This window comes from Oncorhynchus gorbuscha, linkage group LG10, assembly GCF_021184085.1.
Source record: "Oncorhynchus gorbuscha isolate QuinsamMale2020 ecotype Even-year linkage group LG10, OgorEven_v1.0, whole genome shotgun sequence".
In the NCBI taxonomy this organism is placed as follows: Eukaryota; Metazoa; Chordata; class Actinopteri; order Salmoniformes; family Salmonidae; genus Oncorhynchus; species Oncorhynchus gorbuscha.
The window spans coordinates 77842800-77855574 of record NC_060182.1 but is presented as its reverse complement, the minus strand read 5'-3'; the positions used below and the strand labels follow the sequence as shown (position 1 = coordinate 77855574).

The 12775-nt window shown below is 45.2% G+C and overlaps 1 protein-coding gene across 5 annotated transcripts in view; it reads left to right on the top strand.

Moving 5' to 3' along the window:
* The first annotated feature begins 8566 nt into the window (after window positions 1-8566).
* Window positions 8567-12775, top strand: part of LOC124046598 (sodium/potassium/calcium exchanger 4-like) — a 51531-nt gene continuing 47322 nt past the window's right edge. For 3 of the 5 annotated variants that reach the window (XM_046367149.1, XM_046367151.1, XM_046367152.1), the window contains exons 1-2: window positions 8567-9490; window positions 12540-12653. In XM_046367149.1, the coding sequence (XP_046223105.1) occupies window positions 9328-9490; window positions 12540-12653 (277 nt within the window). In that variant the 5' untranslated portion in view covers window positions 8567-9327. The remainder of the gene's footprint in view (window positions 9491-12539; window positions 12654-12775) is intronic. The other 2 variants (XM_046367154.1, XM_046367150.1) reach the window with 1 other exon arrangement.

Sequence of the window (12775 nt, the reverse complement as noted above, 5' to 3'; positions counted from 1 at the left end):
CTGATGGCAGTGCGCTCCAGACATTGGAAGCTCTCACATAGAAAGCAGATTGTCTACATGTGCTTTTCCTTAAGGGAACTTTACAGTCACCACTCATGGCAGACCTTGTGGATCTGCTACCATGGGTTTGGGAGCGGACACTTTTTTCCCATTTTCGCCTATAATGACATCCCCATATCTAACTGCCTGTAGCTCAGGACCTGAATCAAGGATATGCATATTTGAAATCCATTTGAAAGGAAACACTTTGATATGTGTGGAAATGTGAAATTATTGTAGGAGAATATAAGTCATTATATCTGGTAAAAGATAATACAAATAATAAAATATGCGTTTTCTATTATGTTTGTTATCATCTTTTGCATGCAAGAGAAAGGCCATAATAAATTGTAGTTTAGGCGCAATTTAGATTTTGGCCACTAGATGGTAGCAGTGTGTGTGTGCAAAGTTTCAGATTGATCCAGCATTGCAATACTTGACAAAATATTTGTCTGCCCAAATGTTCCAAATTGGTCAATTGATACATTTTGAAGTACATAACTATTGAGAACATACAAAAATTACATGGTAATACAACATTTAAGTTTACACACTCCCAGGAATGTCATACATGATGGATCATTAGCTTATACACTAACTTTCACACACCTAGATGGCCGGGTGTGGTGGGTGTGGAGCCAGAAACAGCAGGGGTTCAAACTGTAGAACACAGTTCCTACGTTTGAATATAAAAATATAAAAAATATCAAACTAAACTATGCTACATTTTATTTCTGGGACCCTCAAGATTACTGAATGTAAGTGCATGATTTAGTTTCAGAGGTGATCCAATTGCCGCGATTAAAGTTTTTTGTTGTTGTGCACTCTCCTCAAACAATAGTATGGTATTTTTTTCACCGTAATAGCTACTTTAAATTGGTCAGTGCAGTTAGATTAACAATAATTTTAGCTTTCTGCCCATATAAGACATGTCTATGTCCTGGAAAGTTTGCTGTTACTTACAACGCCATGCTAATCACATTAACACACGTTAGCAACAACCGTCCCGGTATAGGGACACCGATCCTGTAGAGGTTATTAACAAAAGTACTAAGTGGAGGTGGAGCCAGGCCATTTAGGATCTTGAATAAAAGACGCGTTGGTGTATTGCACAAGATTTTTCCTGACTCAGGAGCCCATACTTTCTGAGGATGTAACAGTGATGATGGTTATTGGGCTTTCTATCAAGCACTTTGAGAGCCTGTTTGTAGACAGACTGAATGGGTTTTAATGTTGTACAGCAAGCTTGGGCCCAACTAGTCAAGCAGTATGTTAAGTGGGGGAGTATCATAGATTTGAAATACAGTTTTCCTACCTCTGTAGTCAATCAATTTTGTATGAATCGGAAATTAGCTAGGTTGAATTTGGTTATTTGAGTTACCTTTTTCACCTGCTTTTTAAAATAGATGTTGGAATAAAGTATGATACTGTCATGCAGGTGAATGAGGACCCAAAAGCGACTTGGCGAAAACAGAGTCTTTAATCCAGTAAAGTAATTCTACAAACATAAGACATAATTACACTCGTAATGACGAGAACAGACTGGAGACTCGATCAAGAACTGCAGGTTGCCTCGGGAAGGCACTTGAACCTAGCAGACTCAGACACCTGCTCTCCACGCAGCATCTGAGGGAAACACGACACGACAGGGCGATACACAGACACAGCACGGTGAACAATAGACAAGGATCCGACAGGACAGGAACGGAAAACAAGGGAAGAAATAGGGACTCTAATCAGGGGAAAAGATAAGGAACAGGTGTGGGAAGACTAAATGATTGATTAGGGGAATAGGAACAGCTGGGAGCAGGAACGGAACGATAGAGAGAAGAGAGAGAGGAAGGGAGAGAGAAAAAGGGGAACGAACCTAAAAAGACCAGCAGGGGAAAATGAACAGAGGGAAAAGCAAAATGACAAGACAATCTAAGACAAAACATGACAGTACCCCCCCACTCACCGAGCGCCTCCTGGCGCACTCGAGGAGGAATCCTGGCGGCAACGAAGGAAATCATCAATGAGTGAACGGTCCAGCACGTCCCGAGACGGAACCCAACTCCTCTCCTCAGGACCGTAACCCTCCCAATCCACTAAGTATTGGTGACCCCGTCCCCGAGAACGCATGTCCATGATCCTACGTACCTTGTAAATAGGTGCGATCTCGACAAGGACGGGAGGGGCGGAGGGAAGACGAACGGGGGTGCGAAGAAAGGGCTTGACACAGGAGACATGGAAGACAGGATGGACGCGACGAAGATGTCGCGGAAGAAGCAGTCGCACAGCGACAGGATTGACGACCTGGGAGACACGGAACGGACCAATGAACCGCGGAGTCAACTTACGAGAAGCTGTCGTAAGAGGAAGGTTGCGAGTGGAAAGCCACACTCTCTGGCCGCAACAATACCTTGGACTCTTAATCCTGCGTTTATTGGCGGCTCTCACAGTCTGTGCCCTGTAACGGCAAAGTGCAGACCTCACCCTCCTCCAGGTGCGCTCACAACGTTGGACAAACGCTTGAGCGGAGGGAACGCTGGACTCGGCAAGCTGGGAAGAGAACAGAGGAGGCTGGTAACCCAGACTACTCTGAAACGGAGATAACCCGGTAGCAGACGAAGGAAGCGAGTTGTGAGCGTATTCTGTCCAGGGGAGCTGTTCTGCCCAAGACGCAGGGTTTCTGAAAGAAAGGCTGCGTAGTATGCGACCAATCGTCTGATTGGCCCTCTCTGCTTGACCGTTAGACTGGGGATGAAACCCGGAAGAGAGACTGACGGACGCACCAATCAAACGACAGAACTCCCTCCAAAACTGTGACGTGAATTGCGGGCCTCTGTCTGAAACGGCGTCTAACGGGAGGCCATGAATTCTGAACACATTCTCGATGATGATTTGTGCCGTCTCCTTAGCGGAAGGAAGTTTAGCGAGGGGAATGAAATGTGCCGCCTTAGAGAACCTATCGACAACCGTAAGAATCACAGTCTTCCCCGCAGACAAAGGCAGACCGGTAATGAAGTCTAGGGCGATGTGAGACCATGGTCGAGAAGGAATGGGGAGCGGTCTGAGACGACCGGCAGGAGGAGAGTTACCCGACTTAGTCTGCGCGCAGTCCGAACAAGCAGCCACGAAACGGCGCGTGTCACGCTCCTGAGTCGGCCACCAAAAGCGCTGGCGAATAGACGCAAGAGTGCCTCGAACACCGGGATGACCAGCTAACTTGGCAGAGTGAGCCCACTGAAGAACAGCCAGACGAGTGGAAACAGGAACGAAAAGGAGGTTACTAGGACAAGCGCGCGGCGACGCAGTGTGCGTGAGTGCTTGCTTAACCTGTCTTTCAATTCCCCAGACTGTCAACCCGACAACACGCCCATAAGGAAGAATCCCCTCGGGATCAGTAGAAGCCACAGAAGAACTAAACAGACGGGATAAGGCATCAGGCTTGGTGTTTTTGCTACCCGGACGGTAAGAAATCACAAACTCGAAACGAGCGAAAAACAACGCCCAACGAGCTTGACGGGCATTAAGTCGTTTGGCAGAACGGATGTACTCAAGGTTCTTATGGTCTGTCCAAACGACAAAAGGAACGGTCGCTCCCTCCAACCACTGTCGCCATTCGCCTAGGGCTAAGCGGATGGCGAGCAGTTCGCGGTTACCCACATCATAGTTGCGTTCGGATGGCGACAGGCGATGAGAAAAATAAGCGCAAGGATGAACCTTATCGTCAGACTGGAAGCGCTGGGATAGAATGGCTCCCACGCCTACCTCTGAAGCGTCAACCTCGACAATTAATTGTCTAGTGACGTCAGGAGTAACGAGGATAGGAGCGGACGTAAAACGTTCTTTTAGAAGATCAAAAGCTCCCTGGGCGGAACCGGACCACTTAAAACACGTCTTGACAGAAGTAAGAGCTGTGAGAGGGGCAGCAACTTGACCGAAATTACGAATGAAACGCCGATAGAAATTAGCGAAACCTAAAAAGCGCTGCAACTCGACACGTGACCTTGGAACGGGCCAATCACTGACAGCTTGGACCTTAGCGGAATCCATCTGAATCCCTTCAGCGGAAATAACGGAACCGAGAAAAGTAACGGAGGAGACATGAAAAGAGCACTTCTCAGCCTTCACGTAGAGACAATTCTCTAAAAGGCGCTGTAGAACACGTCGAACGTGCTGAACATGAATCTCGAGTGACGGTGAAAAAATCAGGATATCGTCAAGATAGACAAAAACAAAGATGTTCAGCATGTCTCTCAGAACATCATTAACTAATGCCTGAAAAACAGCTGGCGCATTGGCGAGACCAAACGGCAGAACCCGGTACTCAAAATGCCCTAACGGAGTGTTAAACGCCGTTTTCCACTCGTCCCCCTCTCTGATGCGCACGAGATGGTAAGCGTTACGAAGGTCCAACTTAGTAAAGCACCTGGCTCCCTGCAGAATCTCGAAGGCTGATGACATAAGGGGAAGCGGATAACGATTCTTAACCGTTATGTCATTCAGCCCTCGATAATCCACGCAGGGGCGCAGAGTACCGTCCTTCTTCTTAACAAAAAGAACCCCGCCCCGGCCGGAGAGGAAGAAGGCACTATGGTACCGGCGTCAAGAGACACAGATAAATAATCCTCGAGAGCCTTACGTTCGGGAGCCGACAGAGAGTATAGTCTACCCCGAGGAGGAGTGGTCCCCGGAAGGAGATCAATACTACAATCATACGACCGGTGAGGAGGAAGGGAGTTGGCTCGGGACCGACTGAAGACCGTGCGCAGATCATGATATTCCTCCGGCACTCCTGTCAAATCGCCAGGTTCCTCCTGAGAAGTGGGGACAGAAGAAATGGGAGGGATGGCAGACATTAAACACTTCACATGACAAGAAACGTTCCAGGATAGGATAGAATTACTAGACCAATTAATAGAAGGATTATGACATACTAGCCAGGGATGACCCAAAACAACAGGTGTAAAAGGTGAACGAAAAATCAAAAAAGAAATAGTCTCACTGTGGTTACCAGATACTGTGAGAGTTAAAGGTAGTGTCTCAAATCTGATACTGGGAAGATGACTACCATCTAAGGCAAACATGGGCGTAGGCTTGTCTAACTGTCTGAAAGGAATGTTATGTTTCCGAGCCCATGCTTCGTCCATGAAACAACCCTCAGCCCCAGAGTCAATCAAGGCACTGCATGTAGCACCCGAACCGGTCCAGCGTAGATGGACCGACATAGTAGTACAGGATCTAGATGAAGAGACCTGAGTAGTAGCGCTCACCAGTAGCCCTCCGCTTACTGATGAGCTCTGGCCTTTACTGGACATGAATTGACAAAATGTCCATCAAATCCGCAATAGAGGCACAGGCGGTTGGTGATCCTCCGTTCCCTCTCCTTGGTCGAGATGCGAATACCTCCCAGCTGCATGGGCTCAGTCTCTGAGCCAGAGGAGGGAGATGGTTGCGATGCGGAGCAGGGAAACACCGTTGACGCGAGCTCTCTTCCACGAGCTTGGTGACGAAGATCTACCCGTTGTTCTATGCGGATGGCGAGAGCAATCAAAGAGTCCACACTGGAAGGAACCTCCCGAGAGAGAATCTCATCTTTGACCACTGCGTGGAGTCCCTCCAGAAAACGAGCGAGCAGCGCCGGCTCGTTCCAGTCACTAGAGGCAGCAAGAGAGCGAAACTCTATAGAGTAATCCGTTATGGATCGATCACCTTGGCATAGGGAAGCCAGGGCCCTAGAAGCCTCCCTACCAAAAACTGAACGGTCAAAAACCCGAATCATCTCCTCTTTAAAGTTCTGGTAATTGTTTGAACAATCAGCCCTTGCCTCCCAGATAGCTGTGCCCCACTCTCGAGCCCGACCAGTAAGGAGTGAAATGACGTAAGCAACCCGAGCTCTCTCGCTAGAGTATGTGTTGGGTTGGAGAGAGAACACAATATCACACTGGGTGAGAAAGGAGCGGCACTCCGTGGGCTGCCCGGAGTAGCAAGGTGGGTTATTAACCCTAGGTTCCGGAGGCTCGGCAGGCCAGGAAGTAACAGGTGGCACGAGACGAAGACTCTGGAACTGTCCAGAGAGGTCGGAAACCTGAGCGGCCAGGTTCTCCACGGCATGGCGAGCAGCAGACAATTCCTGCTCGTGTCTGCCGAGCATGGCTCCTTGGATCTCGACGGCAGTGTTACGAACGTCTGTAGTCGCTGGGTCCATTCTTTGGTCGGATCCTTCTGTCATGCAGGTGAATGAGGACCCAAAAGCGACTTGGCGAAAACAGAGTCTTTAATCCAGTAAAGTAATTCTACAAACATAAGACATAATTACACTCGTAATGACGAGAACAGACTGGAGACTCGATCAAGAACTGCAGGTTGCCTCGGGAAGGCACTTGAACCTAGCAGACTCAGACACCTGCTCTCCACGCAGCATCTGAGGGAAACACGACACGACAGGGGCGATACACAGACACAGCACGGTGAACAATAGACAAGGATCCGACAGGACAGGAACGGAAAACAAGGGAAGAAATAGGGACTCTAATCAGGGGAAAAGATAAGGAACAGGTGTGGGAAGACTAAATGATTGATTAGGGGAATAGGAACAGCTGGGAGCAGGAACGGAACGATAGAGAGAAGAGAGAGAGGAAGGGAGAGAGAAAAAGGGGAACGAACCTAAAAAGACCAGCAGGGGGAAAATGAACAGAGGGAAAAGCAAAATGACAAGACAATCTAAGACAAAACATGACAGATACCAAGGATACCACCTGGAGCTTCTCCCCTGACACATAGGCATCTGGCTCAGTAGCATCAGTTGCCCTCTTTGTGAAGAACATGCAGACTGTTTTTCCCATCGAGATGCAAACATGAGTCACAGAGACACTTTGTAACCTGGACCATTACAGTAGGTAGTTCTTGTGCAGCTTGTTGTTTGCTCTTTGCATGCACATATATCACTGTATCATCTGCATGCATTTAAACTACAAACCCAGTAGATCATTATTGTACAGGCTGTACAGGAGGGACCCCAGTATTGACCCTTGGGGCACCCCCACATCATAGCTGAGAGTGGGTGACAGCTCATTGCTCACTCTGACACACTGGGTTCCGCCTTCAATGTATGATTTCATCCATCTCAAGGCATCGGAGGAAAAGTTGAACTTGGACAGTTTTGTAATGAGATCCTCATGGTTAACAGTATCAAAAGCTTTCCTTAGGTCTGGAAATACAGCCCCAACAACACCCCCTTTGTCCACTTTTTCCAAAAGAAAGCAGTTGGCTGTTTCTGTGGAGTGTTTTGCTCTGAAGCCAAACTGCATGGAGTGTAATGTGAATGGGCTGTTGCTGTTGTTGAGGTGGACAATTCATCTCAACAACAGGATGCTGTAAAGTTTTATTGAGGAACACAAATTATTTGTAAATCATTTATTTAACCATAATATGAGTTTGATCAAATATTTGCAATTGTAAAATATATATTTAATAATAATACAAATAACATGTAACGTCACAGTAGCCAGAAATAATCTGTTTCAATAAGGATAAAATACTAAACATGCAAGTGATTCATTTAACATGAATTAATGCATATATGTCACAAATATTACCGAAGGTGACTCCCCTTCTTGTTCGGGTGGCGCTCGGCGGTCGTCGTCGCCGGTCTACTAGCTATCGCCGATCCGTTGTTCTGTGTTCGTTTAGTTCTGTCTAATTGGTAGCACCTGTTTCTTGTTTGGTTGTTAGGATAGGGTTATATATAGTCTGTTCAGCCCGCTTCTGTTTCGTGCGGGCTTGTTTGCCTGTTTTCTTGTTTGAGTGTATTTTTGTTGGCATTTGGGTTTCACGCTGTCCGTTTATATTTCTGTTCATTTGTGTTTCCACTTTTGTTCATGTTATGTTTCCGGGACATTAAAGCGTGTTGTTTTTCCCACATCTTTTGCTCTCTGCGCCTGACTCCACACCTCTTCACTCATTTACTCGTAACAATATAAAGGTGCAATATGCAGACATTTATGACATTTACTGGTTGCTAAAATGCCAATAGTTAGCTTAATTTCAGTTTATGTGACAAAAAAGCTATGTATAATATAGTAAAGAATCATTGTACCATCTAAACCGCTGTAAAAATATATGTTCAATTACCAAAAATATTGTATTTTCAGCAAAAAGGAAACTTAAAAACAGGAGCATAGAAATTGCACACAAAGAACAGATCTACCACTTCTTAGACTTGCTTTCAATGAGAATGACAGCAGATCTAGAAATAACATTTCTACGTGAATTTGACCACTATCCAAAAAGTTACATACTTCAGCTTTAACTATTACTATAATTTACAGTCGATTTGACTTTTGCCGCTTCTGCAATTCTGTCCTGCATCAGTAAGATGACCAATTTAGGCCATGAAGGTAGGATGGACCTAGTAGGCCAGTAGATACTGGCAGCTGGCCATTTTTTCCCCACCTAGGATGGATGGATAGAGTAGGCTGGTAGATACAGGCATAGTTGTAGACTACCACCATGGAGGAGCAGCGTCACGTGTACATTCCACTCACATGTAGAAGTTGCCGCTGCATGTGGGGGAGCGCGCGCTGTCATGGAACGAAAGTGTGGGATGAGCTAATATTTTTTGTTGATAATGTTTTAGCCCCTGAGCATTTTGGGGAGAAGGAGACAATACCAAGCGGATGGAACAATATTGGAGAATAACCTATTTTCAACGGCCAATAAATAAACCTTGTTGTCAAGAATCCACGGTGGACCTACTGACGGGTGCACATGGGGACATATAAAAGGGTTGTCGACGGCTTTTGAAGATGCCAACTAGCATCGGCTTGACAAATAGTGGTATATTTAGAATAAACGTATAGCCTAGGCTGTAGTCTCACTTGCCTGCCTATATAATAATGGGACTATTGTGTAATTGAATTTGATTACACTATAACAGCATTCTCTCGCCACAGGACACAATTCCCACGTGCGGTTTTCATAATCCAACATCTGAGTAGTGTTTTCCCTGCGGCTCCCAGGGAGCGGGGACTGAGCTCACACATTCACACATGCGAGCTGTTCGCTCCGCTGCCTCCGTCAGAGATCCGCGCCTCGGCTATTTGAAATGAGGACGGCAACCCGACCCTTTGCTGTTTGAAACTATAGGCCTACTCGGGTGATTTCTGCGGTCCGAACCATCTGTGGCACGGCGCTCAGTGGGACGCTATCTGCAGTGATAGGGAGGAGGACGAGCCTGCTGTCCGCTATACCCCAGCCTGTTCCCCGCTATACCCCAGCCTGTTCCCCGCGTACGGTACAGACATGGAGCCTCTACCGGAGCAGAACTGCACCATGTCAAAAAAGAGAGCTATAGCTAAAATCTTCAAAGTTCGCAAGAGGAGACAGATGCTTTTCGTTCAAGTCTGTTTTATCTGCAGTATTCTATGTTTGGCATGGTGCATGTCCGCCCTGCTCACAAAAACAGGTGAGAAGAATACGAGGGGAAAGGGGTCCCAGGGTTGGCCCGGGGGGAACGCGTTTATAATCACCGGACTGTGTGGAACAAAAAATGAATTTCATGATGTGATTGCGCAAATTGGCACGCACTGTATTGGTGCCAAATTAATATATCATAAATCTATGACATTGTGTCTCAAAAGGTCATTCTGCTTGCCTGCTTCAGAATATAAATCCGCTAGAATCGGCATAGCGGGACGCTATAATAATAACCATGGTTCGGGATGGAGATTTGTGTTTTTTGTGGCATGCGCGTCATGTCCCATTTTGGGAGATTCTTGCATTTTAAACAAAAATGACATGTAGGCTGCTCATCATTTAAACTGGGCAGGCAGGCAGCACACCTGACTGTTCTGTTTGTAGAATGTGTTTATACCCACTGAATCTGGGACACTCATAAAAGTATAGTTTATGGCCCTGACTGATTCAAGTGGAGAGGTAATAGCAGTGTGTGTGTGCAGGTTCTATAATATAATGTGAGTGGCAGGTCATTCTCAGTCAGTTTTGATTTACACCAAATACTGTATTCCCTTCTTCAAGACAGTCATAGACATGTTTGTTTTTGTCTCCTATTCATTTGGTTTGACGTGTGCTGTCTCTGTCGCCTTGGGGGGCGCGGGGTTGGGTCCCTCGCCTGCTGGGTGGGTTTGTGGAGACCATGTCGGGTTCAACCAGTCTTACTTCAGCTACAATATGGCTTCTCTGTATTTAACTGTACTACATCATTCTGAGACAGGACAACAGTATCTATTGTCAGTATTAGGTCAGATCATAAAACCTGTACATTTGTTTGTATAGAACATGATTCAACACACATTTACCTGTATGCACTTAGCCCTTTTGGTGCCATACATTATGTGTGAGAGCTGAAAAAGAATACCTATTACCTACGTTTACAAAATGATTTACAAGGACATCAAATGTTCTATATGAACTGTGACAAGTCCTTGAATGATTATTTCAGGAGTGGTCACTCAAATGTCAGTGTTCATCTGTTGTTCTTGATCACTGAATAAATTGTTACATGAATGTTACAAAATGATGTAAACAATAGAAAGATGGGGATAGTGTGGAACAGTCAAGACTTGGCTTTGAATCAGCAATTTATTACAGGAAGTAGTATTATGGCATTATGGTATTAAATGTTCTATCGCCAATATGGAAGAATCACTTATAAACTGTCAACATTAAGTTAAGTACTCCAGAATGCACAATCATTTCAGAGGCAATAATTTGTGAATGTGTCCATGTTTGATGCTGTCTTGCCTTTGAAATGAATTACCCCTCACTTATCGATGCCAGATTAGTTCACAACTGGTATGTGGAGTTTTAATGAACAACACACCCATCAGATTCCTGACTCTTAAAATATGTTAATTTCTGTAACTTTCTCCACACACACACACACACACACACACACACACACACACACACACACACACACACACACACACACACACACACACACACACACACACACACACACACACACACACACACACACACACACACACACACACACACACACACACACACAATAAGTCACAGGACTGGTGTGTAAATTCTTTCCTACTTACCATTTTCCTTTACACTTGCATTAGGGCTCGCTGTATCATAAGACCCATTTTTATATTGTGCCATAAAAGATGTCTCTGTAGTTGTATGTCCCTGTTTGAACATAATAGGGCCCTATCGAGTTGAACCAGGTGTTGGAACCTAAATTATTTTCCAATCGTTCCATTCCGAGCAGAACCCATACTTGTTTGGTTCCGTTCCAGTGCTCTGACCAGCATAATCAAAATCAACATTGTTTTTAAATTTAGCTCATGAATTTACTCAAATGAGTATGTACATTTTTGTCTTTAATGTATTTTTCGTTATGTGTCGGAGCCCAGGAAGACTAGCTGTTACCATTGGTGTTGGCTAATGGGGATCCTGATCAAATCTAAATCCATCAATTTGCTTGGATAGAGCAGCGCTATGGAATGGGTTGTTTACATGTTTGATGGACAGATAAGTGCTTGAAGCACTGAGCATCATGGGTTGATGTGAATTGGAATGTGTTTAGGCTATTACTAGCATCATAACTTCACTGTTTTACATAATTATATACAAGACATTAACTGGTTCCAGAGATGAGAAAATAACGGTTATTTTCAGGGACACCAGAGATCACATTCGTTTCCTGTTTTGTTTCCCTTCCTCAAATAACTTAGTTATTTTCAGGGACACCAGAGATCACATTCGTTTTCGGTTTTGTTTCCCTTCCTCAAATAACTTAGTTATTTTCAGGGACACCAGAGATCACATTCGTTTCTGGTTTTGTTTCCCTTCCTCAAATAACTTAGTTATTTTCCGGATTTAGTTTTTTCCCCCTGAAACTGTTCCAACCCCTGATCAACTGTTTGGATAAAATCTGTCACAGAGAGAGTTCACTAATTGTATTAGAATGTATTTTACTAGGCAAGTCAGTTAAGAACAAATTCTTTTTTTTTACACTGACAGCCTACCAGGGAACAGTGGGTTAACTGCCTTGTTCAGGGGCAGAACAACAGATTTGTACCTTGTCAGCTCAGGGATTCGATCAAGCAACCTTTCGGTTACTGGCCCAAACCTCTAACCACTAGGCTACCTGCCGCCCCAGAATAACAAGGAGCTTAAGGGATTATAACAAATGATATCATGCATAAGAGGATGGAAGATACATCACCACAGACAAGCCACTGTTAGAGCTGGAAATAGCACTGTCTTGTCCGTTGTAAGCAGGCTTGTTGTTTTACATACAAATGAGTCCCATTATATTCAGTCACACAGTGGCATCAGGTGATTTATATGTTGATAAGTTTGATAAAGCACAACACAGAGCTCAATAAGTATTATAGACTGCCATCCTTATAGTATTGGTTAGTCCCAACTACATTGTAAGCTTCTGACTTCCTGGTTAGACCTTCCTAGATTTATTTCCAGGGATTCTCCAAGTGGGGAGTGGTTCAATACCTGTCTCTTTCCTGTTGTAGGACATGGTCTGGTCCTGGAGCAGGGGCTGGCTGACACATCTGACCGCCTGGGACGCAGGCTGATGGCCTTGGACGGGGACAATAACACACTGGATAAGAATTGCACTGAGCCAGGTAGGTAGTGTTCCCTAACCATCTACCCCTACCATTACCCTAACCCTATACCCTAAACCTGCAGTTAGCCAGATAATGTCTCTAAACCTGCACTGAACAAGGCAGTGTGGTAGTGAACCCTA